The sequence below is a fragment of the Syngnathus scovelli genome, chromosome 10, assembly GCF_024217435.2.
Source record: "Syngnathus scovelli strain Florida chromosome 10, RoL_Ssco_1.2, whole genome shotgun sequence".
Taxonomy (NCBI): Eukaryota; Metazoa; Chordata; class Actinopteri; order Syngnathiformes; family Syngnathidae; genus Syngnathus; species Syngnathus scovelli.
Window position 1 is genome coordinate 158991 of NC_090856.1, and position 27532 is coordinate 186522.

At 48.2% G+C, this 27532-nt stretch overlaps 7 protein-coding genes across 13 annotated transcripts; 2 read left to right on the top strand and 5 right to left on the bottom strand.

Annotated features, from left to right (window-relative positions):
* Nucleotides 1-125: 125 nt before the first annotated feature.
* Nucleotides 126-1644, bottom strand: LOC125974804 (transmembrane protein 69). The gene is made up of 3 exons (XM_049729626.1): nucleotides 1523-1644; nucleotides 1146-1190; nucleotides 126-1054 (listed from the first exon to the last, which is right to left on the bottom strand). The coding sequence occupies exons 2-3, from the start codon at nucleotides 1188-1190 to the stop codon at nucleotides 293-295; spliced, it is 807 nt and encodes a 268-aa protein (XP_049585583.1). The 5' UTR covers nucleotides 1523-1644; the 3' UTR covers nucleotides 126-292.
* A 393-nt stretch (nucleotides 1645-2037) lies between these two features.
* tm4sf4 (transmembrane 4 L six family member 4) lies at nucleotides 2038-5700 on the bottom strand. 2 transcript variants are annotated; one of them, XM_049719720.1, is made up of 5 exons: nucleotides 3765-5700; nucleotides 3334-3423; nucleotides 3088-3233; nucleotides 2763-2949; nucleotides 2038-2331 (listed from the first exon to the last, which is right to left on the bottom strand). In XM_049719720.1, exons 1-5 carry the CDS (start codon nucleotides 3933-3935, stop codon nucleotides 2314-2316), a joined length of 612 nt encoding a protein of 203 aa, XP_049575677.1. In that variant the 5' UTR covers nucleotides 3936-5700; the 3' UTR covers nucleotides 2038-2313. The 2 variants fall into 2 exon arrangements, with proteins under 2 accessions (XP_049575677.1, XP_049575687.1); XM_049719730.1 differs by lacking the exon at nucleotides 2038-2331 and having other exon boundaries at nucleotides 2748-2949.
* Nucleotides 4300-8024, top strand: tm4sf18 (transmembrane 4 L six family member 18). 2 transcript variants are annotated; one of them, XM_049719755.2, is made up of 4 exons: nucleotides 4300-4398; nucleotides 6899-6967; nucleotides 7348-7490; nucleotides 7559-8024. In XM_049719755.2, exons 1-4 carry the CDS (start codon nucleotides 4327-4329, stop codon nucleotides 7755-7757), a joined length of 483 nt encoding a protein of 160 aa, XP_049575712.1. In that variant the 5' UTR covers nucleotides 4300-4326; the 3' UTR covers nucleotides 7758-8024. The 2 variants fall into 2 exon arrangements, with proteins under 2 accessions (XP_049575712.1, XP_049575702.1); XM_049719745.1 differs by lacking the exon at nucleotides 4300-4398 and adding an exon at nucleotides 5953-6301.
* Nucleotides 8025-9023: 999 nt separating this feature from the next.
* cp (ceruloplasmin) lies at nucleotides 9024-15355 on the top strand. Of its 3 annotated transcripts, XM_049719676.2 has the most exons (23): nucleotides 9117-9398; nucleotides 9690-9934; nucleotides 10010-10222; nucleotides 10448-10621; nucleotides 10720-10811; nucleotides 10887-11049; nucleotides 11286-11424; nucleotides 11505-11644; nucleotides 11757-11897; nucleotides 11970-12014; nucleotides 12092-12306; nucleotides 12511-12661; nucleotides 12761-12973; nucleotides 13095-13299; nucleotides 13462-13601; nucleotides 13681-13809; nucleotides 13980-14086; nucleotides 14154-14209; nucleotides 14324-14487; nucleotides 14559-14698; nucleotides 14784-14840; nucleotides 15000-15105; nucleotides 15179-15355. In XM_049719676.2, the coding sequence occupies exons 1-23, from the start codon at nucleotides 9226-9228 to the stop codon at nucleotides 15202-15204; spliced, it is 3234 nt and encodes a 1077-aa protein (XP_049575633.1). In that variant the 5' UTR covers nucleotides 9117-9225; the 3' UTR covers nucleotides 15205-15355. The 3 variants fall into 3 exon arrangements, 2 of the variants coding, with proteins under 2 accessions (XP_049575626.1, XP_049575633.1); XM_049719669.2 differs by having other exon boundaries at nucleotides 9109-9398; nucleotides 10010-10621; XR_007481331.1 differs by lacking the exons at nucleotides 14154-14209; nucleotides 14324-14487; nucleotides 14559-14698; ... (1 more) ...; nucleotides 15000-15105; nucleotides 15179-15355 and having other exon boundaries at nucleotides 9024-9398; nucleotides 10010-10621; nucleotides 13095-13289; nucleotides 13980-13999.
* A 255-nt stretch (nucleotides 15356-15610) lies between these two features.
* ncbp2 (nuclear cap binding protein subunit 2) lies at nucleotides 15611-17175 on the bottom strand. The gene is made up of 5 exons (XM_049719767.2): nucleotides 17031-17175; nucleotides 16549-16635; nucleotides 16365-16459; nucleotides 16120-16258; nucleotides 15611-15870 (listed from the first exon to the last, which is right to left on the bottom strand). The coding sequence occupies exons 1-5, from the start codon at nucleotides 17103-17105 to the stop codon at nucleotides 15787-15789; spliced, it is 480 nt and encodes a 159-aa protein (XP_049575724.1). The 5' UTR covers nucleotides 17106-17175; the 3' UTR covers nucleotides 15611-15786.
* Nucleotides 17176-17440: 265 nt separating this feature from the next.
* fkbp2 (FKBP prolyl isomerase 2) lies at nucleotides 17441-18486 on the bottom strand. Its single transcript, XM_049719779.2, has 2 exons — nucleotides 17874-18486; nucleotides 17441-17795 (listed from the first exon to the last, which is right to left on the bottom strand). The coding sequence occupies exon 1, from the start codon at nucleotides 18327-18329 to the stop codon at nucleotides 17913-17915; it is 417 nt and encodes a 138-aa protein (XP_049575736.1). The 5' UTR covers nucleotides 18330-18486; the 3' UTR covers nucleotides 17441-17795; nucleotides 17874-17912.
* A 2060-nt stretch (nucleotides 18487-20546) lies between these two features.
* On the bottom strand, nucleotides 20547-26691 carry meltf (melanotransferrin). Of its 3 annotated transcripts, none has more exons than XM_049719708.2 (18): nucleotides 26330-26691; nucleotides 25458-25558; nucleotides 25170-25307; nucleotides 24667-24821; nucleotides 24406-24505; nucleotides 23968-24153; nucleotides 23727-23883; nucleotides 23488-23555; nucleotides 23240-23424; nucleotides 22854-23019; nucleotides 22615-22760; nucleotides 22456-22552; nucleotides 22189-22383; nucleotides 21932-22085; nucleotides 21789-21856; nucleotides 21531-21718; nucleotides 21249-21441; nucleotides 20547-21179 (listed from the first exon to the last, which is right to left on the bottom strand). In XM_049719708.2, exons 3-18 carry the CDS (start codon nucleotides 25219-25221, stop codon nucleotides 21115-21117), a joined length of 2175 nt encoding a protein of 724 aa, XP_049575665.1. In that variant the 5' UTR covers nucleotides 25222-25307; nucleotides 25458-25558; nucleotides 26330-26691; the 3' UTR covers nucleotides 20547-21114. The 3 variants fall into 3 exon arrangements, with proteins under 3 accessions (XP_049575665.1, XP_049575657.1, XP_049575649.1); XM_049719700.2 differs by having other exon boundaries at nucleotides 25458-26221; XM_049719692.2 differs by having other exon boundaries at nucleotides 25458-26691.
* Nucleotides 26692-27532: the final 841 nt, after the last annotated feature.

Consider the following 27532-nt stretch of genomic DNA (forward strand, 5'->3'; position numbering starts at 1 on the left):
TGCATCTTACGTAATGTCCTTTACCTCGTTGATGTCACTCTTCCCGAGTTGTCGGTGGCAAAGTTGTTGACTTCAACGCTCTGAAATTGAAAATGGGCTGACAAACAACTCTTTGAGCTCAGTGATTTTGTTCCATAGTTTATATCATTGGTTGATTCGTTTGATCGATTGAATTTCAAATGCACCGTATGCTCACATTTGGGCGCCATTTCTCTTTGAATTCGACAATGACCAACGTTTTGCACAACGCCGACCGACCGACCGACCGACTCTTACGCGACGAGACCGTTTCTCACTCGGAAAAAAAAGTTTTCTCCGGGTACACTCCACGTGCAACGAGTGTGCCCATGAGGGAAAAAAACGCCACGAGGCTCAAGACGGCGCGCAGGGCTTTAAACCAGCTCGGGTAAGTGGGCAGCAGAGACAGATCGTAGTGAAGTGAGATTCCCAGCGCCATAATAACCATCGTCATTGCAGGAACGATGCTCTCAGCCAGGAGCATGGTAAGCCAGGCCAAGAGTGAAGGAACCACGCTGTTGCTCAAGTTGATCCAGTCGGGTTTGGCCGGGCTGCTCTCGGGGAGGGCGTAACCCCAGCGAGCGCCGCCCAGGAAAGAAACGACGGAGACGCTGTAGGCCAACTGAGCGTAGGCAAAGTCGGGAATGTAACTTTCAGTCACGCCCATGACGAGAGGAGGGGCAACAAAGGGGATCAGTCCCGCAAAGCCTAGCCACAGAGCCGCTTTGGGGCTCTTCCACAAGTCCTTCATGTCATAGCGCAGCAGGTCCAGCTCTCGACGAGGAGCTTCGGGCTGCTGTCGCTTCTTCAGCCTCGCAACAGATGAGTGGAAGTATCCTTTCCCGGCCGGAAAAGCCACTGCATGAAATGGTGTCCTCGAGGAAAGCGCAAACGCACCAGGACAATATTCGTCCCGGGAAAGTCCAGACCGTGCTAAGGAGGCCAGGCTGGCACGTTGATGGCCTGATCCAGCGTCGGTAAACTGGAGAAGTGACGATGGCCAACATTGTGGTGCGCGGCGAGCCACGTGCGACAGCTGAGAAAAGATATCCAGGCAAACATTTGACTTACATTTCAAATTCACCGTGGTCATAAACAAAGACGTGTTATCACAAATAACTACGTACCTTCTGGGCAGTGAGGGTGCTTTTTCTAAACCAAACAGAGAGCATCTAGAGAAAGATGTACACAGGTTCACTCGTTGGCTTGAATATGCACAATTTAACTCACATAAAAATATATGAATGGAAAAAGATGATTGAGAATTCAATGAGATTAAAAGTATTAAAGATGAAGACTTAATAAAATGGTGTGTCAAAAGATTGATATATTCTCAATTTGCATTTTTATTTTTTATCAAGGTGACGTGCGGACTTTAAGCAAATTTAAAACAAATCCTGCGTTTTCTCAACGACTTGACAGTACACAATGGCGCATTTTCATCAGTTCTGAATTGGTTAACACAAAGTTAAAACAGTACTATAATTAAGAATCACAAAATTACCTCTGACAGAGACAAAAATCGTCATATTATGACAACCGTCAAGGGTGTTGGGTTTTGGTGACACGAACACGCCCGCCGTCAAAAACGTCCGTGTCAAACAGGTTGTTGAAAATAAAGTTCCGCCCAAAATAAAGACGACACGAGCACGAATAAAGTAGCAGTAAAAAGTAAAGACTTACGAAAATATATTCGTTCAGATTTTGTAGAAAATATGATTTTTGCTTTGGTGGGAGCTATTTTGCTCACATTTGAAGTATTTCAAAAAAAAAGTAAACATCTCTCGATAAACCTGGATCAAAATATTCTGCCTACTTCAACATTTTTCATTCCCTATATCACAAAGGTATTACTCCCTCCCCATTTGAATATGAACCGATGCAAATATTTCATGTTAAATATTTATTTCGTGCAAAGCACTTTGGAAGCAAGACCACAACGGATGACCAAAAGAGAACACCAGGGAACAAACAGTCCATACCGAGTTTCCTCTAGGAATCATTATGTAGGTCATTCTGTTTGGTTATTGTGACAAAATGCTTTATTCAGTGTTTGAAAATATCCGTGATATTGCAATAATTCCAATACACAGCATACGTAAGTGAATATAAAAACACACATTATCAGTCCAACCTCTGTCATTTTACCAGTGTTTTGTCGTGTACATTACACTGTAATCAAGTTGCTCTTTTTGTCAAAATCCTCTTTCTAAAAATAGAATACAGAAAAAAAAACAACAACAACAACGCTGCCAAAAGGTGAGGTGATCTCAGCTGACGAGTAATGAGTAATGCTTACACAGCTCCATCATTCTGAAATACACAAATGAACAAATACATGAATAAATAGATAAATCAATCAATCAATAAATACATACTAAATAAATAAATAAATAAATAAATAAATAAATAAATAAACATCTCAAAAAGAAAACGCGCAGTGCTGTTATCCAGATGAAGTATGTGAATAGCAATGAAATGGCGTACTAGAAATATAACAATACGCTCAAACATATGATATATCTGGTGCAGAGTGGCCCAAGTGTGGTCTTTGAAAGACCTTACGCTTCCTGCTTCAGATGTTTCCCTCCCTCCCTCCCTCCCTCCCTAAACCTGATTGCCATGATCAGGATGTTGGACAGGCTTGCGAAAAGCTTGCTGATGAGCTGCTGATCTGAATAGGGCTTGTCCAGGACCAGACTGGGCCACCTCTGCTCCAGTGTACTATATTATAAGGGATTTACCCCAGCGCAGCATCCACAGCAGTCCCCGCACAGGGCTCCCAACAGCCCGTTTATCACCTGCACGGCACACAGGGCCATCTGGATTAAAGCCATGACCAGCAGAACACAGAACAGCCACAGATGCCATGACACCACGCCAACTGGCTCCAAACAGGTCGACCACATGCTTGAGTTGCTCAGGTAATTACTGCAGATGAGAGAAGAAGAAAAGGACACGCATCCAATGTCATCTGTGTGGATGACATTCAGACCTAGTACGTACATGTCTATGTTGTAATATGCGCTTTCGCACTCAATTGTGAGCTGCGTATGGTTTTCGTCCTACCCCTCGCTGAAGGGATACGTCCACACTTGCGTGCTGTTGGATACAGCCAGGCATCGGGGTCCGTGGTTTACGGCCACGGCCGAAACGATGACCGAGTAAGCGGCTCCTGCCACACCGACGGCCGCAAACAGGATGGAACTCAACATCTACCAGGAGAGGTACGGGAGAACGGCCATTGGACTTTTCCAGAATCACTAGCGCGAGATTTCTACGTATGGATGAAAATGGAGACATGAAACACCACACCGCAAACCTCCTCCCGCAACTTTCGTTGCCGCAGCAACCGCAGCAGTCGTTGTTCTTCAGACCGAGGAAGACCAGGGCCGGGAAAATCATCTGCCGTCGATCCCCCCCAAAAAAAGACACATTTGAGTAGTTTAGATGCAAACAACCAAGTAATGAGAAATGTCGTGTTCTGCACAAAAGAGACGAAAAGGGAAGAAAAAACAAATGTTTTCAGCAAGACTATTGGACATAACCAAATGAAACCCTGAATACAGACAAATAAATGAACGGTGAGAAAAGCTGAAGCTCAATTGTCACGTAAACTGTACGAGTGAGTGAGTGAGTGAGTGAGTGAGTGAGTGAGTGAGTGAGTGAGTGAGTGAGTGAGTGAGTGAGTGAGTGAGTGAGTGAGTGAGTGAGTGAGTGGATCGGCGTCAAGAAAAGAAACTTACCAAAATGCCGGAGCCAAAAATTCCTCCAAAGTACCATACCTCTTCAGTGATGTGCTCCTTTTCTACAATCTTTCCGCCAGGGAAGAAGAGAAGGATGTTGCACAGCACACACACAATTGCCAGGGGCAGCAGCGTGATCCCCAGACACTTGGCAAAGCCCCCGGAGCACATTGTCGTCCTCGTCCTCGTCGTTGGCCGATTACCAAACCAAATGTCAAGTGAACCTTCACTTGAAACAACGTTCAAAGTTTTGTACAAAAGCAAGCAGATTGGGGAACAAAAGGCAAATCCAGCAGTTTTTGCAGCTTTTCAAATGACATCTGTCACCATGTAGGCTACAAGACAGGATGGAGGATGCGAGAGCTCAGCCTTTATAGGTCCCCCGTGCCCCGCCCGCCTAGCTTTTTTGGTGACCTCACATTTTTACAAGTGCAGGCTGCAATAAAGCAAACAGGCGTGCATTCACTGGCTGCTGCTTTCATGCAAAAACACACTGAGGCAGGGCGCTGTGTGTGTGTGTGTGTGTGTGTATAGAGAAACCCAAGCGAAGATAGTGCGGTTAATGTTCTACCATTTGTTTTTGGGTTCGGTAGGACGGCAAAGACATTTGATCGATGAAGCAGAGCTAGCTTTGGTGAGTCACCAAAAGATAAAAATGACATCTGTCTGGCCTATCAAATAGGATATGAATATTATCAAGCCTATTGATTCAAGTGAGACGTCCAGGTCTTGTATTAAACTTTAACACAATGCATCATCCCCTATGTGGAATAATGGGCAAATTTGATTCTTTGTGTGGCCCATGTTGTGAGGATGTCTCAGTGTATGCTATATATATATATATATATATATATATATATATATCCGTACATATATGTGTGTTTGTGGGTAAACTGGCGTCCATGGTCGTCTGTAGCAAGTTTTTGGTCTTTGCCACACAGACGTGACAGGTTACATGTCACCATCCAGCCATTATGAGTGAGCAAGAGCCTAATAATGTATGAGATCAGACAAGTTTGTCATTAGTTATGTGACTCATGTCATAATTACGGGAAAGCGCATGTAGGCAATCATTTAAGTCCCTTTTCTGCCGCTACAATCTTGAATGTTTTACACACGCCGTCGGTCCAACGTATGGATGGGAATCGGGCGAGCGTGGAACGCAAGCTTTCTACCAGGGCAGCGAGTGACGACCTTGGATGACCTCAGCAAGGTGACTTTGAACTTGTTGCATTCTGTTTGACTATAGTTAGCAGAGTAAAGGTTTTCCATTGTGTGCCGAGGGTGCGCGTCGCCCCTCCCTATCGTCAAGGCGTTTACTCGCTGGAAAGTCAAATCTACTTTCTGTCATTGAAAAGTGTCATCGAAAAGGCCAGAATGAGGCGGGCCATTTATTGACGCTGCTGATCTATAACGGTGCGGCCGCTCACACGCTTTCCCTTTCCCCTCCTCGTCCTTCTTCTTTACTTTGTTGTCTTTGGGTCATACTGCACAGGAGCGGCTCGGTTAACCTGGTGTTATCTATCTCACGTTGGTGAAAGCTAAGCGTTTGCGGCGACGTGGTTCCAAAAATAGTCAAGCAAGCCCGGGGTACAGTCACTCCCGCAAAGAAGCACGTGAGACTCGTGACGTGTCTTTTGTCATCATATCCATCTATCTTTGTGTTTTGCTGCACCTGTTAATCACAGCAGCATGCGGGGCTTCCAGATTAGCATGGGCTTGATCTGGACCTGCCTGCGGCCGCGGCCGCGACTGCGGTGCATTCCAATTGGGATTACGAGCCCTAATTGTAAAGTGCACAACTGCGCTCTGTGAGTGTTTCAGCTTTCTGACATGCCGACATTGGAGGTCATGTAGCGAGTGACCTTTTGTCCGCTGGAGACCCACTGACAAATTGCGCAACTCTGATCCCGAGGGAAAGGCACATATTAAGTAATAGTCAACATAGTCAACAAGATACTTCATTTGAAAAACTCACTCAACGTGTACATAATAATTGAGGCTGGGCCATCTTTTGGAACGTTTGTAAGACCCCAAGAGGAAGCAACCAACACATCTCCTGTTAGATTTTCATATTTCTAATTATAAACTTCATGCAGCTATTGGTCAGCTTGTTTCCTGAGTGTGTGTGTGTGTGTGGGGGGGGGGGTGGGGGGGGGGGGGGCGCATGTGTGTGTGTGAGTGTGTGTTTTTTTTTCTGGCCCATTTTGTTCAGCGGTAGAAGTGGCTGAAAAGGGGGAGGATTATTTCCTGACAGCCCAGCAGCCAGCTGCTCGGACAGATTCTTGGGCCGCTGGCCTGCCTGGCTGTCGCTGGGATTCGACGGTCTCTTTCTGGCAGTTTTGTTGATTTTTCCCATGTGTTGTTCGGTGGGCTTCGCCAGGTCTTTGGGCCTGGCTCTGTTACCTCTGGCCCTCTGTTGTATCCTGGCCAATCTGCTGCTGTTGTTTCCGATGGGGCAAACGACATACATCCAGCAGGGACGCCTGGCCAGCTACATCTGCTACTTTGGCGGACTGGGCGGCGGAGGACTGCTGGTAAGCCAGAAAGTGCAACTTCTTAAGTCAGTAGCTACATATATGATAGAATCGTCACAACATTCCATATTGCATCTTTTCAGAAATAGTGGTTTTCTTTTGCTAGAACTTCTTTATATTTTCAATGTGCACGTCCTGACTCCTTCTGCTCTGTTCATGGGGCTGATCTGATCTGTGGGTTTTCTTCTCCCTTATATTTTTCCCAACCAAACAAGACTTAGATTGTGGAGTCGTTTCCTTAATCGGTATGCCCGTTACCAAGGACAAACAAGGTTTTGCGGTGTCAATTGAGCTGATTTCTCATTTTCCATATTGTCTGAAATGATTCGGGTGTGTGTGTGTGTGTGTGTGTGTGTGCGCGCGCACATGGGAAGAAGAGAGACCTTGGGAACTTCACTCCCTCTCTTAAGATGTGAGTGAACTTCCTGTGACGCAGGGCAGCCAGGGAAGCGTGGAAAATGAAGAGAAATATCAAAGTATCACCATCATCCATCCATCCATCCATAGTTGAGAAATAACATTTCAATGTGTAGCCATGGTTCACATTGCATCTCACCTCTTTGTCATTTGAAGTCAAAAGCGTGTGTTGTGTTTTAGATGCTGATTCCTGCTATAACCTTCAGCACTTTGGGAAAATGCAGTTGCTGCTGGAATGAGAGCTTGATGGTAAGCACACGTGATTCGTGATCAATATTGAAACGGAACCATGTGCTTGTTTTCTTCTCTGGAAACACAACAAACATATCCCGTTCGGCAGTTGTCTCGACGCTAGTATTACACGAGGCCCTTTGGTAGGTGGTATGCTAATGCTAATCCAAGCGTGGTAATTAAACAAGGGTGCCTTTGTCGCTTAACACGCAACACACTGAGTGAGCTTGGCACACAAGTCGAGCCACGTGCACAGCTGCTGTTTGTGCAAGTGTGCCGCTGCCGCTCTTCTTATTTCTTCCAGAACGAACAAACAAGCAAAGAAGGAAACAAACAAACAAAGAAGGAAACAAACAAACAAAACAAACAAACAACGATTATGCATTGAATTACCTCAGATGTGCGGGTCAGTGCTGGCGGCTGCGGTGGGCCTGATGGGGGCCAGCTACTGCTTGGTCATTTCCGGCCTGGCCTTGCTGCAGGGTCCCCAGTGTTTCACTTCTCTCGGGTGGTCGTACCCCTTCGCAGATCAAGGAGGAAGGTAGCGGCGCCGGTGCGAGCGGGGATGGACGTCAAGTCCGTCTTATGCCTTTCTCTCGTGGATTTCAGGTATCTGCTGCAGCCCGAGTCGTGGGCCACGTGCCTTCAGCCGCTCCGCGTGGTGGAATGGAACGTGACTCTTCTGTGTGTGCTGTTGGGCCTGGCTCTGCTGGAGTTCATCCTGTGCCTCTTGCAGCTGGCCAGCGGTTTGGTCAACGCCGTCTGTCGGCCTTGTTGCTACAAGCAGGAGTATCGTTTGAATGCTTAGACAAGAGCGCCCAATTATACGCCACGCAGATACAGCTCGGCTAGATTGCGTCGCTTTGAACACATACTACGTATTTGCGGTCCACGTTCTGCATGAAATGGGGTGAAGCGCCCATTTCAGCGACATGTAGGCTTGGTAAGTTGAGCAACAAACAACTCCAAATTCATATTTAGCTCTCAACTTGAAGAGTCTCTTGGCAACCGATATGAGAAAATGAACACAATTCAGTCAAATACTACTAATAAACTCACGATGCTTCCTTCCTAACGTATGTGTTTTCTAATGTGGCAAAGCTGTCAATTCAGATCATGGAATTTTTCCAAATACATATTATTGTGCACTTGGAGTCTCCAGGATTGTAGAAAGGTTTCCAGGTGTTGCAGAGATCCTTTGAACAACACACTTCATTTTGGCCATGTTGATAGAAATGTCATCTTCCTCGTCCCTCATCTCATAAGTCGTTTTGTCCGCTGCCAAAGCATGGGTTCGATCGTGCGGAGTTGAAGGAAATCACGGCGCTGCTAACTCCAAACAAATGGACGACGCAACGAGGCACAACTGGACAAGACACGAGCGGCTGGCATGGCGGGCAGGCAAATGAGCACCCGAGACACTTGCAAAACGGATTTGTGTTCGAATCAATTCGACGTCACGGATGGGAATGGAGCAGGGCGACCGAATGCAGCTCGGACCAGCTTGGCTTATTGAAGGAAAAAGGGAGTTGGAAGGGAGGACAAGGGCAACAAGCCAACACAAGCGGCAAACTAACACAGTAACTCAACGGACCGACCGACCGACCGACCGGCCAGCAGACCGGCTAACCGAAACAGAACCGACAGACAACCGACAAGAGAAGAGAAGACATCAGCGATCCGACCGGGAGTGAGTGACACGCAGACACGACTTAAATAAGAGACAGGTAACGAGAGAGAGAGAGAGAGAGAGAGAGAGAGAGAGAGAGAGAGAGAGAGAGAGAGAGAGAGAGAGAGAGAGAGAGAGAGAGAGGCAGGTGACTGTGATGAGTACATTGATTGGGAGTAGACACAGGAAGGGAGGGGCGAGTACACACACGCACACACACGCACACACACACACACACACACACGCACACACACACACACACACACACACACACACACACGCAGACAGAAACCATGACAAACTACACATAATAATACAACCGGGGGGGGGGGGGGGGGACATGGAGTCGTGACCAGAACATGAAATCAGATCAAAATAACGACATTAGGTTGAAATACCATCGCAAAAAGTGCAACAAAATTCCAGGTTAAACATTATTCAGGTCTTGCGCAAGTTGAACAGGGGGTCATGGTGGCAATTGGTCAGTGAACCCTCGAAGCATTATTGACTCTTACCGGCAGTCGGGCAGTTGAGCAAGTATAAAGACTGAGTGAGCGACCGAGCGACCGACCGAGTGAGTGAGCGAGCGAGCGGGCGAGTGGTCAAAATGTCACACTGCGAAGAGCGCAAGTTGCTGTTAGTTTTAATCCTGCTGGGCTATGCACCGCTCTGCATTTCTGGAATGAGGAGAGAATATTTCCTCAGGATAGAAGAAGTGAATTGGAACTACGCACCCAGTGGGATGAACCTCATCCAGAACAACACAATCCAAGAAGATGAGTAAGTGGATTTCTCATTTTTTCGATTGATTTCACTCCGTTCCCTTACGTAGGGCTTCGAGGAGAACGGCTTATAACGTCATTGTTCTGGGTGAAAATTACGATAGGATGATTACAAATGACGAGACGTCTTCAGGAAAAGCTTCAGAGTGGCGGCTCTGCTTGGATTTGCGAGAATCCCTTGTTTGCCATCAAAAAAGGAGGAATGGACTTAGGCATGACTGTCATGTATTCCGAGATGCTTCTCCCTGGCTCTGCGTTCCTAGATGCTTTTCCCTCTGTGTGTGTGCAGCGAAGCTGGCGTTTTTCTCCAGAAGGGCCCGCAGCGAATCGGCTCCACCTACAAAAAGGCCCTTTACAAGCAGTACAGCGATGCCACGTACGCCACGGAGGTGGTGAAGCAAGCCTGGTTGGGCTACCTGGGACCCCTGTTGATGGCCGAAGAGGGCGACACTTTGATCGTCCACCTGAGAAACGCGGCGTCCAGACCGTACAGCATCCATCCCCACGGACTCAACTACAGCAAAGGCAGCGAGGGTAAAAGGGCAAGAATGTCTTCTCCATCCATCTGATCTGACTTGAGCCTGGCTGACCGACCGATCTTGTCTTTAGGGGCACTGTACCCAGACGGCACAGCGGCCGAGATGAAGGGCGACGACTCGGTGGCTCCCGGTACCAGCGTAACGTACGAGTGGACTCTCCGCCGTTCCCACAGCCCCAAAGCCACCGAGAGCAACTGCCTGAGCAGATTCTACCACTCGCACGTGTCTACTCCCAAAGATATCAACTCGGGCTTGATCGGACCGCTCATTCTCTGCAAGAAAGGTAGGCTCGTTCCCGTTTGCCGCTCCATCTCATTGGCTTCGTTGGAACTCCGTATTGGTTGGTGCCGCTGCTGTCAGGTGATGAGTTCAAGGCGTGAAGTCAAATTGGAAATGGGTGGCCGCTCGGCAGCCAATCGCAGGGCAACGGTCAATCGCACCTGCGGACAATTGCGAGCGGTCCATCGGCCGGCCCACGGTGAAATGAATCTCCATGCCTTTTGCGCAGGAACTCTGGACACGCACGGTGACACTGCAGCAGACTACATGTACGCGCTCGTATTCATGGTGTCGGACGAAAACTTCAGCTGGTATCTCGATGACAACATCAGGACGCATATCACAAACCCTGCCAGCGGCCTGAAAGAGAAGGAAGATTTCATGGAGAGCAACAAGATGCATGGTGAAGAAAAAAAGAGAGAGGCTCAATTCATGTGCCGTGTGCGGCTGCCCGGCCAGCCGGCCTTACGTACGTTGCATCTTCTCAAATTGTCCCCACAGGTATCAATGGATTTCTGTATGGTAACCTGCCTGGACTGAGTATGTGCCAAGGAAACAAGATCCACTGGCATATGATTGGCTTGGGAAATGAGGTAACGGGCCTCCTGTTTTTGCTTCTGCCAATTTCACTTAAGTGTCTCTAAGCGCCGATCTTGCGCACCCGACAGGTGGACATGCATTCCGTTCATTTCCACGGGCAGATCCTGATGAGCGAAAACCACCACACAGACACGGTCAGTCTTTTCCCCGGCTCCAGCACCACGGCCGAGATGGTGGCGGACAACCCCGGGCACTGGCTGCTGACGTGCACCGTTAATGATCATCTGATGGGTCAGGCTGGCTCGCTCTTCCTCACTTTTGATAGCTGCATCGCCGTCATATACTGGACCATTTCAGAGAGCAATTGTCCTGCTGACCTGACCTGACCTGACCTGACTTCACCTCACCTCACCTCACCTCACCTCACCTCACCTCACCTCACCTCACCTCACCTCACCTCACCTCACCTCACCTCACCTCACCGCACCTCACCTCACCTGACTGTCATGGCTTTTGTTTTGCTGTAGGTGGTATGCAGGCCATATTTGAGATCAGAAAGTGTTTCCCAAATGTCCACAAACCACGTCCGCAAGGTCAGCTCAGAGAGTTCTTCATTGCCGCAGAAGAAGAGGTCTGGGACTACGCTCCCACATTGCCGACAGACAGGTTAGGTTTGTCACGATACGTAAACGCGCGCCACACACACGCCCACACACGCGTGGTCGAGCTTCTGCGCCTTTGTGCAGCGAGGCAGACACGTTTGTCACCAGAAGTGGAAATCGTATCGGAAGTCGCTACAAGAAGGTGCGCTATGTGGAATACACTGACAGCTCCTTTCTGACCAAGATGCTACGCACAGCGGAGGAGGGACACCTTGGAATTCTGGGTAATTTGGCCTACTTTGGACAAGAGTGAAGAATGCTCGTACAGCAAAGTCCATAGTAGACTTCAGCCCACTTGAGCGCGAGCGCAAATACGGTGATTTTGTTTTTCTCCAGGTCCCGTGCTGCGAGCCGAAGAGAAAGACACTATCAAGGTGGTCTTCAAGAACAAGGCCACTCGGCCTTACTCTATGCAGCCGCACGGAGTAGAGTACAGTATCGAACAAGACGGGACGCTCTATCACAATGAATTAGAAGGTCCGTTGGTGTCTCCCGGAGCTTCGGTTTCATGACTCCTGCTGACGCTGTATTTGCTCTTCGTTGCTTTAGAGTCCTACACTGCAAAAAAGTTGAGGGAATTAAAACATGAACAAAGTACGTGACGAGCGCCGTGATGCCTTTGTAATTGTCATTGTCCTTACTGATCCTCCCTCCCTTTCTGCCACCTGCAGGGCTAGTGACGCCTCCTCCGGCCGCTCTGGTGCCACCGGGCGAGACGCACACCTACGAGTGGTTTGTGCCTGCGGGCGCCGGGCCCGTGCAAGGAGAGGCCGACTGTCTGACCTACCTGTACTACTCGGGCGTAGACCCCGTCAAAGACACCAACTCCGGACTGGTCGGACCCATGCTCGTCTGCCGCCCTAATTCTCTGAAGAAGGGGATTCAGGTGAGAGGAAGTGCAAGATGTTGACAATGTTAGCCTTTTCGATCACATTTGCGCAGCAAAGATGGAAAACCTCAGAAATGGGGACTCGTATGTGAAGGAATTGCCAATAAAGCAGACTGAGGTCGCTAAGGATTTGGATTGAATGGCAGTTTTTTGTCTTCTTTTCATGGGCTGCCGCATTCTTCCTCTTTGTCCGCCTTACAGAAGAACTATAAGAAAGAGTTTCACTTGCTGGCCACAGTGTTTGATGAAAACCTGAGCTGGTATCTGGACGATACAGTACGTGCCTTCGCCACAGCTCCGGCCACTGTTAACAAGGACGACGAAGGCTTTATCGAGAGCAACAGGATGCATTGTAGGCATCGTAGACCTTTCTGCTCAACTACTTTGTACTTCAACTGATTCTTTTCTTTTAGCTTTGGAACTTTGGTGGAATTGTGTCTCTCTCTCACAGCCATCAACGGGTATGTGTACGGGAGCCTCCGAGGCCTGACCATGTGTAAGGGGGACAAAGTCACGTGGCACCTGTCGGGACTGGGTTCCGAAACGGATATCAACAGTCTTTACTTTGAGGGAAACCGATTCATCTTTCGGCAGAACAGATTGGACGCAATTTCTGTCTTTCCGCACATCTCGCGCACCGTCACCATGGAGCCGGACAGTATGGGTGAGTGCTTGCGTCATCGACGTACCAAGATTAGCTGCCAGCGCACCAAATCATCAAGCCTACTTCATGACAAATCCCCGATTGGTACAAATGATCTGGCTTTCTTCGTGTGTGTTTTCAGGTCAATTTGAAGTGGCGTCACCCACCATCGCGCACTACCGTGGAGGAATGAGAGCCAACTACACGGTGGAGAAATGCAGCTTTTTGCAGCGCCAGGGTGAGACCATGTTCCACTTTAAAACCTACTACATCGCTGCCATGGAGATGGACTGGGATTACTCTCCAAATCGTACTTGGGAGGCTGAAATGTTTCACGGTCAGCAAAGGTGATTTGGCAAAAGTGATTTCTGATTCAAATACGATTTCAAAGTGGCACAAATGAAACGTGCCTCTTCTCTTCTCTTCTCTTCTCTTCTCTTCTCTTCTCTTCTCTTCTCTTCTCTTCTCTTCTCTTCTCTTCTCTTCTCTTCTCTTCCCTTCTTCTGCAGCCCAGCTTCCGTCTTCCTTGACCAAGCGGGCGGCTTTATCGGCTCACGCTACAAGAAGGTCGTTTATCGACGGTTCACAAACGACAAGTTCAACAAGCAGGAGGAAAGAGGTGCCGACATGGAACATCTGGGCATTATGGGTAGGCTCTTGTTTGACATGCTATTATTGTACGCTTCTCTCCATTCTGGTGACTCAACCAGCTGGTATTTCTCTCTTAGGTCCAATGATCCATGCTGACGTGGGAGACAAAGTCAAGGTGGTTTTTAAGAACATGGCATCCAGACCGTATTCCATCCACGCCCATGGAGTCAAGACAGAGAGCCCCGACGTTTACCGCACCAAACCCGGTAAGTCAGCAAAGTGCACAAGGTATTGATTTGGCTACCTTTGGTGACTTGAAATGATGGATTCATGGATTCATCAGATGCTTTAGACTAAATCAATGTCACAAGTTGAGTACATAGTTCACGGCCAATGTTGGTGAGTTGCTGTGCGTGCCTGCGTGCGTGCGCCACAGGTGAGACTCACACCTACGAGTGGTACGTTACAAAGAATACAGGACCGACCACGGAGCAAGAGGAGTGCTCTGTGTCAGCATACTACTCCACAGTGGACATTGCCAAGGTGTGCTAATCACGTCACACACGCAACGGTTCTTGCGCTGCTGACATCTGACCTCTCTGTCTGCCAGGACCTGTACAGTGGTCTCATCGGTCCTCTGGTCATCTGTCGACGGAGTTGGGCCAGGTAAGCCTTTTGGCATACGGACGCTTCATCATGAGCTCTTTTGCGTGATTTACAAAGAGTCAAGTGGCGCTTATGTAACATCATCGTCATCATCATCACACGGTTTGCTTCAAGGACTTTGGGCCTGAAGAAAGAAATCGAAGAGTTTGCATTGCTGATGCTGGTATTTGATGAGAACGAGAGCTGGTATTTGGATGAAAACATCAGGACGTACATCAGGAGCCCTGGAGCAAATTTGAAGGATGACCAAGACTTTATAGAGAGCAACAAGATGCACGGTCAGGAAAGCACATCAAGCGCACTGGAATCGAATTGCAAAGCGTTCCTTTGGTTTTCTGTGTCCTCTCAGCTATCAATGGCTTCGTATACGCCAACGTTAAGGGCTTGAACATGGAGGTAGGAGATAAGGTCTACTGGTACCTGATGGGCATGGGCACTGAGGTGGACATGCACGGCGTTCACTGGCATGGGCACAGCGTGGAATATAAGGTATGGACAAATTGCATTGGCAGATGGCAACGATACTAATATGGCAAAAACAAAAACCAACAACAACAACAACCACCACCCACAGCTGGGTGGAGGCCCACACACCACTGACGTCTTTCAACTTTTTCCAGCCACCTTTCAGGTAAAGCACTTAGTTAGCTGCAGCCATATTCTCCTCAATCTTACTGTCTATATATGTACATAGTATCTTGTCGCTAGGTCACTTTTGGACCAAATTCCCTCTAACCTACAAAACATTCATTTTTTTTCCCCCTCCCTTTATTGCGCGTCTTGATTGCAGACAGTAAAAATGCGGCCCGAGTATCCTGGAACATGGCTGCTTCACTGTCATGTTACTGACCATATTAAAGCTGGCACAATCGCTATGTATACTGTCAGAGAAAAAGGTGAGTGAGTGGCACACCGTGGCAATCTGGATATCGCATATGTGCTAATACCTAACTTTTTTTGTGTTTGCAGTGAACAAGAGGGGGTTCACTGGTTAAAACGCGGAAGGCAAAAATATATTCTATTCAAGTCTAAACAGTGTGTCTGTCAATTACAATTCTTACTGCATGCTTTTTCCCTGTACTTCATGAATGCAATAGAGGTTGATAGGTTTGCTCTTCTCTTAAAAACCAGACTTGAACCTTTTAACATTTGTTTTTCAAATCACTTCTTTCATTTCCCTTCTTACTTTGCATCAAAAATAATGAGCCTTTCATGCATTTATTTCGTTGTTTTTTTTATGAAGATGTGAAAATGATTTCCTTTAAAACGCATGGTCATTTCCTTCGTGCTGACTGAGGTAATCGCCTCGCGCATCTGGCCATGAACCTTTTCTGGACTGCGCAGCAAAGACATCATTTGATATGAAAGTTGGGCAAAAGTATGAATCAGCGTTACCAGAGGTTGAAAGATAGAGCTTTATAGAAACAAAAAAAACCCCAGTGGACACAACACCTCCATTCGGGTAAATTTGGGGTGTGAAAAACATCTAATTGGCACGCTAGTCCTCCTGCACTTAAATAGAACGAGTCAAAAGCACCACGCATCTAAAAGAATGATTGGAGGAGGGGGCTGACGGATTATTGCGGCCCTCTTTGCTGCTGAGCCAACTTTCCATAACCGCCTCTGGCTGGGTCGTAGTCCTGCCTGTACTCATCCCTCACCTGCACAAAACAAAAGAGCCACAAAGGATCAGTGAAATAGTTGAGAGAATAACATGAAGAAAGGGAATAGCAAGCAAGCAAGCAAGCAAGCAAGCAAGCAAGCAAGCAAGCAAGCAAGCAAGCAAGCAAGCAAGCAAGCAAGCAAGCAAGCAAGCAAGCAAGCCTTTTTGCCCAGTGTCACTTGCAATCCAAGACCTTGTTTTATTCTGTCACTTTCCCTGGCAATGGTACTCAGAGGAGCTTGCTTACCTGTCCTCCAGACTTGCCACGACCATATTGTCTTCCCTCCTTAAAGCCGGTGTCCCAGTCTGTCCTGATCATGCGGTCATCCAGACGTGTGCCATTTATAAAGCGCATAGCATTTTCCGCATCTGCCCTCGTATAGTATCTGCGCCAGCTGGGGTTAAGTTCCGTTACATTGAGGCATTATGAGCGCACGACGGAACGGTAGTACTTCATTTGCGAGGTTCAAGCAAACACGGTGAAAAGGATACTCGACAAAGCAGAAGCCGCAGGCCGTCTTCTTGACTTTGTCCAGACCAATGATGATGCGCTTGACGTCCCCACTTTTAGAAAAGAGCTCGTGAACCTGCTCAGAAGAGGGAGGGGAGGGGTTGCAGAAGATTTTGGAAAGCTGCAACACAAAGCATGACGACTCATTTCTATACCGTTTCTTACCTGCTCCTCTGTGGTGTAGAAGGAGAGGTTGCCCACGTAGAGCGTGTGGCTTGCTTTCAGCAGTTTCTCTTGTATATGACACTTACCCTGGAAACACCGCAAAGTATTGCCATGGTGGTTATTTGGCTCGTGGCTGCCGACTCAGCACCTAGGCTCGTCCTGTCTCTATTCCTGCCTCTGTCGCCTTGTTGGGATTTGATCATTTATTTGCATGCATTGACGTCTACGTTAACGCATCTTTGACCGCCTCAAAAGTGTTGCGATTTAGCAGCAAGACCGTATCACATCATTGCTCGAGTTGCGGCGAAAGCTGTCCCCCCCCCCCCCCCCCCACCGGGATCGGCGATCGTGAGAGCCAAACGACAGACACACGGGACCGCAGAGTGCCCATATTGCTTGGACGGACGGCTTGCTCATTTGGATTCCGAATGCTTCTTCAAATGTATCGTTTTGGTCACATCACATTCAGCATTGTGTCTTACCTTGAAATGCTGGTCTCTGTATGAGCCGATATCGGTGTAAGAATCGCTATTTAAAGCATTCAATTTCACAGACATGGTGGATAAGCGGAGTGACTACATACGAATCGCTGCTTCTTTGTCGGCGTCGCACGACAACTACGTTGGGTTTCTTCTTCTAATGCGGATTGCGAGCAGCGTCCAGGTGCATAGCGCCGCCTACTGTACAAGAGTGTGAAGCGCTCATACCTTCACGGTTTCGCTTGGATGGATGGATTGATTGGATAGATTGCCACTTTATTGATCCCCGGAGGGAAATTCGCCTACTTTTTTTCTTTCTTATCAACTGTCAGAAGCTAGTAGTGGTCTACCAGTCTGTCAACTAGAACACGTGACAAGAGTTGCTTGAAAAACTATACAGTACGTTACAATAGTTGTTTTTCCAGAGGTATTTTTTATTTGATCAGTTTACAAATAAAGTAATCAAAGGCTATGTTGCCCATTCTCATAGTAGGTGAGATTGTCTCTCTGCCAAACTTAAAAATAAGAAAGCAGACGTATTCCTGCTCATAACACAATACTGTGTTTTTCATTGGAATGCTGCAATATTTTTTATTTGATTTGATTTTTTTTTTTATTGCGGATCAGTTCTTATTTGAGCAATCTTGAGCACATGAGGCATAAGTCATTGCTCTGCTGCTGGAAGAGTCCCATCCCACACCACAATTGGACACAGTGTCTTCTTCACTGCTGTCAGATGTGCCCTTTAATCACAGGGAGCAGCATCTCCTAGAAATAGAAAGAGCAATCTCACGTTTTCATTGGATCTGCACGCAAGCTACAAAAAGTCGAGCTCCGAAAACTTACTAAGCGCAGTGAGCGAGCGAGCGAGCGAGTAGCCTTTCATCAAAGGTCGGATCTCCTCTCGATGCTGAGCAGCTCCACCTCAAAGATCAGAGTGGCTCCACCGGGGATCTTGGGCGGCGCTCCCCGGTCTCCGTAGCCCAGCTCGGCGGGAATGACCAATTTCCTCTTTTCGCCCTCGCACATGCCGAGCAGGCCCTGGTCCCAACCTTTAATCACTTGGCCGCTTCCCAGCGTGAAGGTGAAGGGTCGATCGCGAGGAATACTGCTGTCAAACTCGGTGCCGTCCTCCAGCTTGCCCGTGTAGTGCATGTTCAGAACGTCGCCATTGCGGGACTTCATGTGGCAGTTGTCCACTCGCTTTTTGACGCCGATCTGCAGCTTTTTCTTCTCGGAGCCGCAGACCAGCATCGGGCCGAGCGACAGCGCCGTCATCGTTAACAGTAGAAAGGCCCGCATGACTGAAGTCGTCTCGCTTTTCGAGCCTACAGATGGATAGATGGATGGATGGATGCCTGCCTGTCTGCCTGCCTGTCTGCCTGCCTGCCCGTCTGCCTGCCTGCCTGCCTGCCTGCCCGCCTGTCTGCCTGCCCGCCTGCCCGGCTACACACTTCAGTCAGCCTAATATGAGCTGTGTGAAGAAGGAAACGGAAGTAGCAATGTGTTCAAATGAGTTCTGCCGTTTTAAACAGCGCCACCTTTTGATTAGGAGTTGATATAGCACTACTGTTATTATATATGTTTTATATAAACAACATGTATATGTACAACGGTTATTTTTCATGTCATGATCCATGGCTCTCATTTAACTCGACATTTACGTCTCACAGCACACCATGACCTGTGTTGAAGTGAACACAAAGCTGGCCTTCACGAGCAATGATGTTTGCGCCGTTGATCAATAGATGGCGCTAATGTAGCACTGCCCTTTACAAACTCCCGTTAGCACGAGAAAAGAAGAAAACCCGGAAGTAAATACCCGGCTCGGGATTCTCGCCCTCGTTCGACACCTTGATCAAGTAAGTCACCTTCGCTCTGGGTATTGAAACTACACATTGAAAGAACAGCACGATCGCCGTACATCGTCTGCCTCAGTTGAATATTGTTACCATTTCAGGGCTTGCCAAGTTACACTTTCCCTCCGAAACTCGAGGCAGCACGTAGCCCCCCGCCCCTCCAAAATGCTTTCTCGAATGCTGCTTTCGCTGCTCAACAATCTCCATGTCGTCGAGAAGCTGGCAGAGTCTCGTCCGATCCGTAGGGCCGCGCAGATCACAGTTTACGCCCTTACCAAAGCTCAGCTCGTCGGCCGGGACGCCTCCCAGCGGGTCTTGAGGTCCCAGACGCTGCGGCAGGTCCGAGAGGAGGCTGGTCGAGTTCCCGGTGGCGTGGAGGACGTCGGCAGACGACTCAAGAGGGTCCGAGAGACGTTCGTCAATGAAGTCAAGGATGGGTGGAAAGATGGATCCCGTCAGGTTAAAAAGTAATCCCTCACCCTGGATGCTGAACGCTGCAGTCAGTCTGAGTGACATCATCAAATGAGATCAGCACTACTGACGTTTGATTCAAGCGTGGCTTCTGCTGGCTCCGCTTCGACGTGCTCAAGCCCTTTCAAAACCAACTAAGGAGGCCCAGCCAGCCCTTAGGTGGCACCCTCGGTGTAGTGTATACGATCGATCGATCGATCGCTCCCTCCCTCCCAAGAAAGCAAATAGCTCTCCAAGGTTCTGAAGTCTGATTGCTGTATCCACTACCTCATTAAAAAAGGTGGTCTCCATTTTTCAAGTGGGCTCATTTGGAGACTCCTAACCAAAGTGGTTGTTGATGATGTGCTCTTTAACTACAATATAAAGGGGTGGTCAAGTGAATCAGGGCACACGCAATTTGTAACTCACGTAGACTATCTTAATGTTAATCCCAGGTTACTATCACATTCTGACAAATAATTTTACCTAACGTCACCGCTGTCTTTGTCTTGTTTTTCTGTTCATTTTTCCTCCTACCCTGGGCACCAGACATTTTTGACATCTTGCGTTGATTTCTACTCAGTTATGTATTTATAAATTTGAGTCAAAGAAAAAGAATGCATCATTAAATGTGGAGATTAAGGAAATGTGCAAAGTGTTCATTTCAGAGAAAGCCAATCCCTTTTTCGAAGGTATAAGTGCGTGTGTGTGTGTGTGCGTGCGTGCGTGCGTGGGGTACAGATTCTAAAAGCAGCCCTGTTTCCGCTTCGCAAAGTCAGTTGGGGACAAGCTCCAGCTTGACCCAAATGAGCACAAGCAGTATAGAAGCTGGAGGGTCAATTTTACCAGTAAGTTTAAGAGGGCTTGCACGCTGAATGTTTACATCCAATGCATGCAAGAGCAAGCAATGACCTATTTTGCACCCACATTGATGTGCCACAAAGTCGTTTGGCTGGATGAGTTTTTTTGTTTTCTTCTCTTTACAGATGCGATAGTGAACCATCCAGGAAGCCCTATCTCAGATGGAAGTAACAGTTTCCCCGTAATTAACAGATTGAGTGATGACTTGTAACACATGACTGTGTTCCAATCTGTTTTACAGTACATATCTTCCAATCGCTCTCTTAAATCTTTATTGCACAGCTAAGGACGTGACTCCAAGTTCACTAGGACTGCATGCATCAAATACAGTATGTACGTGACACACAAATGTCTTTTGATGCTTGAGAATTTATTTGAACAAGAGAGAGAACACATCTAACACAGTAGCTTTTTTTTTTTTAATACCTGTGCAGACTCACTGGCCTGGCAACTAAATATTAGTCAAGGATTGATCATTTCACACTGAAATAAAATCTCTGTCCAGAGGAAAGAATGCACTCATTTCAGATAGTATGAGTCAGTACATATTCACTGATATGGCATCTGAACATCATATAAAAAATAAATCTCTGCTTATAAGAAAGTATACATCAATAATGTTTAAACTGGGTGGGTGGGGGGGGGGGATTAGTGATGGCAAGAAAGAAAGCAAGCGTGCGTCCCTGAAGCGCCTTGAGAAAAAGAGGTTGGACTGTAACAGGTGACAGCATATGCTCTGATATGGCAGCTCACCTTCTGTAAACAATTTTCTTTCACAAGTGACAAGTCTTTTTCAAAGTTGACAACGGTGGGATCCTTCTACTAGAACCAGTGATCAGCAAAAGAGAACAGTGCGAGGGAAGGGAAGGGAAGGGAAGGGAAGGGAGTGGGACAAGTTGCCTTGCGTACCATGCCTTTCAGATGGCCGTCAGCATGGAGCACAGCAGCGCGACGGTGATCACCAACCGCAGCGAGGAAAGCGCTACAAGACACCATCAATCGTCATATTACAGTTGCAACAATCCCAAGCCATTTCAAAAATGACGTTTACCTGCACTTGATGCGTTACACTGCATGTTGAGCAGTGAGTCCAAGTAGTTGTGGCCCAGCCACTCCTGGTAGGTCTTTCTGTCAGCCACGCCCACAAGGCGCACGGTGGAGTCTTTGAAGAGAAGATCGGTGCCCTTGTAAGCCTGCGAGTCAAACATCTGGAAGTCTGGAGCTGTGTCACTGCCAAAATAAGTCTGTCAAGACACAAGAGTCAAGTGGAATGTCATTGATTTGAAAACAGCCACACAAGGCTCCCTTCCAATATTTGGTCTCTAGTACCTACCTGTGCACGGTCCAGGAGTCCATAGATGGCGTGGATGTTGCTCTCGGGGCGCACCATTACAGCGTGGGAGGGCACGCGTGCCAGATGACAATATTTATACTGAGTGACCTCAGCTTTGGTACCGTGCGGACAGAGCAGCTGGAAATCTTTGGACAGGAGATCTGTGGCCCAAGGTTCGGTCGAGTTCCCTGGATGAGCGCACAAAAGCTCGGTGTGATTGAAAATGGAATGGTGGTGCCATAGAGGCTGCGCTCGTACCGTCGCTATTTTGGAACACAGTAGAATGCTTGACGAAAGCCACGTCTCCATCTCCCACGGCCAGACACCTGAAGGAAACAAACGATTCTCCGGTTCCAAATGAGCCATCATGAAGCGGCTTTGCTCCCCTCCCATTTTCGTACCTGAAGGCACCGTCGTATCCGTCGTACAAGTCCTTTCCTTTCTCACATTTGTTGTGCTCTGCGGCGTCTCCCACACATAAGGCACACAGGTTGCTAGGGTAACCGGGCTGATTAGCGCCAGGTACACAACTCTGCTTAAAGAACCCACCGACCGCTAGGTGCCATGGAATACAAAGATTATTCAGAGACATTAGCGCGATGATTTGCGCGCAGTGAGCGACGGCCCATTTTTTCGGCTACGACAAACACTGACTGACCTTGGGCTATCTGGCAATGCTGAGGGCTGATCAAGCCTTTCTCAATCAGGGTGGATACCGGAACGTTCCAACCGGCAGTGCGACCCAATCCCGTGTGACAGGAACCAAGGCCTTTGAGATCGTCAAGACTCCGAATGTCATAGCTGCTCTTTTTCACCACGGCAACCGCGTAATAGTTGGAGCCATCGCCATCGGCTGGAGGAGTGCAAATTGTTGTCTGTCAGTTTTTTGTTGTTTTTTTGTTGCTTCCCCCTTTCTTCTTTGCACCTGTATAGCTCTCTCCAGTAGCAGGTACCAATCCATAGTCCTTGCCCGCTGTATAGATATAACCTCCATCCAGAGTAATGGCATCGGCTTTGCGGTTCTGACAATAAAGCGGGAAAGTGGTTTGAAATTGTCTCACGTCGGGACTTTTGAACAACTTACTTTGATTTTCTCCAAGCAGTCCGTCAACGAGTCGCCGTAGATGCAGTTGACCCTGGGAACCAGCCCTTTGGCTTGAAAGGCAGCGCCCATGGCGGCACATTTGTGCTGCTCGCCCGTTGACAGCACGCACCACCGCAAAGTGCTTTCTGTTGATGGTTTGACAGGCAGCTAGACGCGCACGCTTCTATGGACTATTGAAAGCACAAACAAGTGGACGGACGGGCTGGCTGGCTGGCTACCTGGAAGTTTACAGTCCATGGCGCTCATGGCATTGTGATAAAGCTGACCCATCCATTTCTTAGGGTCATCGGACTCGGAGCTCTGAAACATGGCGGTGGACTCGGAAAAGAGCAACGTCCCTGCTCCGTAAGGTTTGGCGGAAAACATGTTGAATCCAGACTTTTGCTGTAGGTAGGTAGGTAGGTAGGAAGGAAGAAAGAAAGAAAGATTTGACCCAATTTGGCTTACTGACCTGTCCCTCTTGAGAGGACGCTACGTGTTTCGGTTAGTTCAAATATTCTACCCAAATAGCGGCAACGGGAACAAAAAAAGCAAATCCGTACATTTGTGAAAAAGACAATCCAAAAAATGGTCTTGGTCAATATTCCAACGTGTTTGGACCTACCAGTCCCTCAGCAAGCATGTTAAACACTGTAGACGGCGTGACGCGTTTGCCGACGGCGATGCCCCGAAATGGCACGCGGACCAGATTGCAAGTCTTCCACTGACTGACGGGAAGTCTTCTGCCGTCACGACACAACAGCTCGTAGTCTTTGGAGTAGAATTTATGCGCCCAATCGGGGCCGTGACCTGGAGAAAAGAACGAGTCCTTCTGTACCTTGTCTGTCCCGAGCTACGGCCCGAACTTCTTACCATCTGTATTTTCTTCAACCGTAGTGTGTTTGATAAAAGCTACGTCTCCTGCACCTTCAGCGAGGCACCTAATGGGGACCGTCAAAAGTCAAGAGAGCGCGACCGTCAAACGTACTTCCAATTCCAAATGAAGGCTATGGAGCGCATTTTGATGGCGCGAGTGCATCAAGCACTATGTCAAATTGTAACAAACGTCTCGTCTGTCCGAAACCACGGGGCGGACCGAGTACATACGTTACCTGAACGCTCCTTCGTAGCTGTAATATCGTTCGTTGTTGCTGGCTTCGCATTTGTGCTGTCCACTGGGATCGCCCACGCACAACTGGCACAGAGACGCCGGATCGCCGGCCTGGTTTGCTCCCGGAACGCAGCTGCTATTAAAAAACTGGGCCACGCCTGATAGTGCAAAATATCAGGGCGCGGGTTTGTGTTTGTGAGGGCTCTTTCTTGAACAAGCGACCAAAGGTTCCCCCTACCTACCCTCGGAGATGTCGCAGCCCATGACCGACATGTAGCCCTGGTCGATTAGATATCCCACGGGCATATTCCAGCCAGCCGTTCGGCCTTTGCCGGTGTGGCAGCTCCGTTTCCCCGCCAAGTTATTGATGTTGATGCTGGAATCGTCCTTTTTCACAACAGCGACGGCAAAGTAAGCCGCCCCGGTACCTGAGGTGACAAAGACGGTGCAGATGCTCGGCGATGACTGGCACGATGGGGGGACAAAAAACAAAAAAAAACAAGCCAGTACGCGTTCTTCACATTTTGTCGGAAGTGTCATTAAAAAGCGGGAATGAAAAGATAACCTTATCACAGTGGTCACATGCTTGCAACTATTAAAGAAATGCACCATAATTACCCTTTGAACTTGTGAAAAAGATACGAGGCCATCGACTTGCACATGAAGATAAACAATCTTACCGTCAGCCTTTGATTCACTGGCAGCTATCTTGAACGAGGCGCTCTTCCTCAGGTTGTAGATGTCGGGGGCGAACATGGACAAAGCATCCGCTTGGTTTGCCTACACACGACACGACAGCAACGGGAACATATGGCCATAAATTGGTTGAGCAATTTATGGAGACCATTGCCATTGTAGACAAAGTCATATTGCCGTATTCAAATGAATGACGTTAGTCTGCTGTCTTCAAAGTGGGGGATGAGGAGAAACGGGGAGCCCACCTCGAGCTTCTGCACGCAGTTCTCCACAGTGCTTCCGCGAATGCAGCTGAGCGACGGCCGGATGGAGACTTGGGCGAAAGCCAGGGACATGGCTTCGCATTTCTTCTGCTCAGCATCTGAGATGGTGCACCACCTAATGCTGCTCTGAGCACACACTGAGCACACACACAGCGGTTTGCCACTCCTTACCAATGTCCTATTTCCATTTAAAGCTCACCCGGGGCCAAAGAACTTTCTCACCACTACTGTAACTCTTGGTCAAATTGCCAGATGGACGACTTCATCCAGTATTGTCATTTCATCTTGTTACATTTTTACCATTCTAAAACTTGTTTTCATATCACAGTCATATGATTTAGTTGCATTCTGTTTGAATATTGCTTTTACCAGCTAGCTGGCGAGCTAGCGACAGCTCCATCCATCCATCCATCCATCCATCCATCCATCCATCCATCCATCCATCCATCCATCCATCCATCCATCCATCCATCCATCCGTCTTACCAGCATGTAGAATGAAGAGGAGGGCTGCCGCTGTGCTCCCTATGGTCACCATCGTGTACTTCTTTCCTCTCAGTGTGCCTTCTCTGCTGACTCGTCAGTCCAAGTGCAGGTTTTATCTCCGTGACCCGGGTCAAAGTTCTGCGAGGGTGTTGAGGAATGAGATTGCACAACTTGAGTGCCTTTTACCCGGCAGGATACATCAATGGTTCACTAGGTCCCTTTTATTCCCGCCGTGTGACGGCAGCAGACTAACTAGGCAAACATGTCAAATATTCTGGCGTAGCTCACCTCAGCTATGGATGGATGGATGGATGAATGGATGGATGGATAGAGGGGTGTCCGATGGACGTTCAATAACAAGGCCGGTGTAATATAGATGGAAAGTTCCCCTGCATAAAATGTTACTTTTCCTGTGCTACAAATCAGAGGACTCTGTGCCACCTCACACGCGTCACAGTGCCAGCCAGCCAGCCAGCCAGCCAGCATAGCCTAGCTGCAGCCCAGAGTGTGAACACAGAAGTCTTTTACACTCCTCACCTCACCTCTGTGGCGGTGGTGGGGCTTTTCCACTCGTGGATCCAAAAACATGCAGACTGTGACTGCTGGAAACTTAACAGTGACTCTCTCTTTCTGCGAGTGTGGAGCAGAACAGTACTGACACTGTTTACTCTGCTTTCTGTATTTTTTGTTTTCATTTGGAGTGAGTTACATGAGCTTCTCTTAAGAGAATGACTTACTCAGCACATAAGGACGGATGCGTGACAAAAATGCCGCATCAGATGTACGCATACGTCTGTTCTTTATTGAGCCGGTGCATTTTCCAAATCATATACGTACGTAGTATGTATTGCTGAATTTGCTGTCTACCGTTTTGGATGTTGGCCTTTTGAAGTGTCTTTCTTCAGTAGAGGCTGAAAGGGTGGCTAGTTGAAGAGTCATTATTTACACTTTGATGATCATAAAATGACACTTATTGTAATCTTGTGATTTAGTACATACTATACAAAGTAGAAATGCAGCCATTTGAATAGTCAGTCGTCTGTGTGGGATTCCTAAAATGCACAGCCGTTTCAACTTCATGAGGTGCCAGTAAGGGTTAGCGCACATCTGTTTGCGTGTCGCATTTATGGGGTCAATAAATGACAAAACGGATGACTCACATTATGGCATCAGCTGACTTGAAAAGCACCTTAACCACCTGCGCTAGGATCAGATTTGTATTCAAATCAATTCGACGTCATGGACGGGAATGGAGCAGGGCGACCAAACGCAGCTTGGGCCAGCTCGGCTTACTGAAGGAAAAAGAGAGTTGGAAGGGAGCACAAGGGGAACAAGCCAACACAAGCGGCAAACCAACATAACGCAACGGCCTAACAAATATCAACGGAAGCGACTGACAGGGGTGGCAAACAAAAAACAAACTAACAGAGACATGAGACAAGAAATGAGCGACAACAAATAAGCCCACATAGGGAGGGAGTGACGCGCAGACAGAACTTAAATACATGACAGCTAACGAGAGGCAGGTGAGAGTGATCACACTCATCATGGGCATAGGGGAGGGGAGGGGAGGGGAGGGGAGGGGAGGGGAGGGGAGGGGAGGAGAGGAGAGGAGAGGAGAGGAGAGGAGAGGAGAGGAGAGGAGAGGGGAGGGGAGGGGAGGGGAGGGGAGGAGAGGAGACGAGACGAGAGGAGACGAGGGGAGACGAGGGGAGACGAGAGGAGACGAGAGGAGACGAGGGGAGACGAGGGGAGACGAGAGGAGAGGAGAGGAGGGGCGAGCACACAGAGAAATAATGACAAAATGTATCTGACCGGGGACGAGTCGTGACACTCCCGTGGGGAGATGGGACAGTCTAAGCTCCGAATAATGTTGGAGAAGTCATTAATCGTGATATTACAAAATGTAAATGAAGAGATTTCCAGGAATAAAGCGTTGATCCGTTCAATAATTACGGTGAGATGAATGAACATCAATTAGAATTTCTAATAACAACTGGATGACATCGACTCAAGTAAATATGTTCTCTTTGCAACTCTCTCATGCGACAATCTTCCTCTCCCCGCCGCCCGGCAAAAAAAGATTGGACTATGTTCCTTCCTGGATGGCGCTCATCTGACCTCGGTGCGTGAACGTTGGACTTCACATTTCCCCACGGACGGAGCGGCACGAGCTGGAGGAATAGCGGTTGGACTCGGCAGCACCGTTTTGGGTTTTCGGACTTAATATCGTCTCGTGTATCATTAAAAAATGGCACCCATTCACGCACGAGCGAGTGGTGTCAATCTGAAGGCCAAAACCACGTGCTCCGCTCCAAATGAGCACGGACGGCGGCGCTGGCCTAGCTGTGACGGTGGGAGGA

What these genes read in the sequence shown, in the direction of transcription:
- tm4sf18 (XM_049719745.1), top strand. Translation starts at nt 6,122, where the DNA reads ATGTGTTGTTCGGTGGGCTTCGCCAGGTCTTTGGGCCTGGCTCTGTTA. An exon ending in GCTGGAATGAGAGCTTGATG is followed by an intron (nt 6,968 to 7,347) that starts GTAAGCACACGT and finishes GAATTACCTCAG; the next exon opens with ATGTGCGGGTCAGTGCTGGC. An exon ending in TTCGCAGATCAAGGAGGAAG is followed by an intron (nt 7,491 to 7,558) that starts GTAGCGGCGCCG and finishes CGTGGATTTCAG; the next exon opens with GTATCTGCTGCAGCCCGAGT.
- fkbp2 (XM_049719779.2), bottom strand. Translation starts at nt 18,329, where the DNA reads ATGCGGGCCTTTCTACTGTTAACGATGACGGCGCTGTCGCTCGGCCCG.
- ncbp2 (XM_049719767.2), bottom strand. Translation starts at nt 17,105, where the DNA reads ATGTCTGTGAAATTGAATGCTTTAAATAGCGATTCTTACACCGATATC. An exon ending in TCTACACCACAGAGGAGCAG is followed by an intron (nt 16,460 to 16,548) that starts GTAAGAAACGGT and finishes TCTTCTGAGCAG; the next exon opens with GTTCACGAGCTCTTTTCTAA. An exon ending in GTGGCAAGTCTGGAGGACAG is followed by an intron (nt 15,871 to 16,119) that starts GTAAGCAAGCTC and finishes TGTTTTGTGCAG; the next exon opens with GTGAGGGATGAGTACAGGCA.
- LOC125974804 (XM_049729626.1), bottom strand. Translation starts at nt 1,190, where the DNA reads ATGCTCTCTGTTTGGTTTAGAAAAAGCACCCTCACTGCCCAGAAG. An exon ending in GCACCCTCACTGCCCAGAAG is followed by an intron (nt 1,055 to 1,145) that starts GTACGTAGTTAT and finishes ATCTTTTCTCAG; the next exon opens with CTGTCGCACGTGGCTCGCCG.
- tm4sf4 (XM_049719720.1), bottom strand. Translation starts at nt 3,935, where the DNA reads ATGTGCTCCGGGGGCTTTGCCAAGTGTCTGGGGATCACGCTGCTGCCC. An exon ending in GTTGCGGGAGGAGGTTTGCG is followed by an intron (nt 3,234 to 3,333) that starts GTGTGGTGTTTC and finishes CTCTCCTGGTAG; the next exon opens with ATGTTGAGTTCCATCCTGTT. An exon ending in ACGTATCCCTTCAGCGAGGG is followed by an intron (nt 2,950 to 3,087) that starts GTAGGACGAAAA and finishes TCTCATCTGCAG; the next exon opens with TAATTACCTGAGCAACTCAA.
- meltf (XM_049719708.2), bottom strand. Translation starts at nt 25,221, where the DNA reads ATGGTGACCATAGGGAGCACAGCGGCAGCCCTCCTCTTCATTCTACAT. An exon ending in TACTGGAGAGAGCTATACAG is followed by an intron (nt 22,384 to 22,455) that starts GTGCAAAGAAGA and finishes GCACTCCTCCAG; the next exon opens with CCGATGGCGATGGCTCCAAC. An exon ending in GGATACGACGGTGCCTTCAG is followed by an intron (nt 21,857 to 21,931) that starts GTACGAAAATGG and finishes TGTTTCCTTCAG; the next exon opens with GTGTCTGGCCGTGGGAGATG.
- cp (XM_049719669.2), top strand. Translation starts at nt 9,226, where the DNA reads ATGTCACACTGCGAAGAGCGCAAGTTGCTGTTAGTTTTAATCCTGCTG. An exon ending in CGTTAATGATCATCTGATGG is followed by an intron (nt 11,050 to 11,285) that starts GTCAGGCTGGCT and finishes GTTTTGCTGTAG; the next exon opens with GTGGTATGCAGGCCATATTT. An exon ending in CTATCACAATGAATTAGAAG is followed by an intron (nt 11,898 to 11,969) that starts GTCCGTTGGTGT and finishes TCGTTGCTTTAG; the next exon opens with AGTCCTACACTGCAAAAAAG.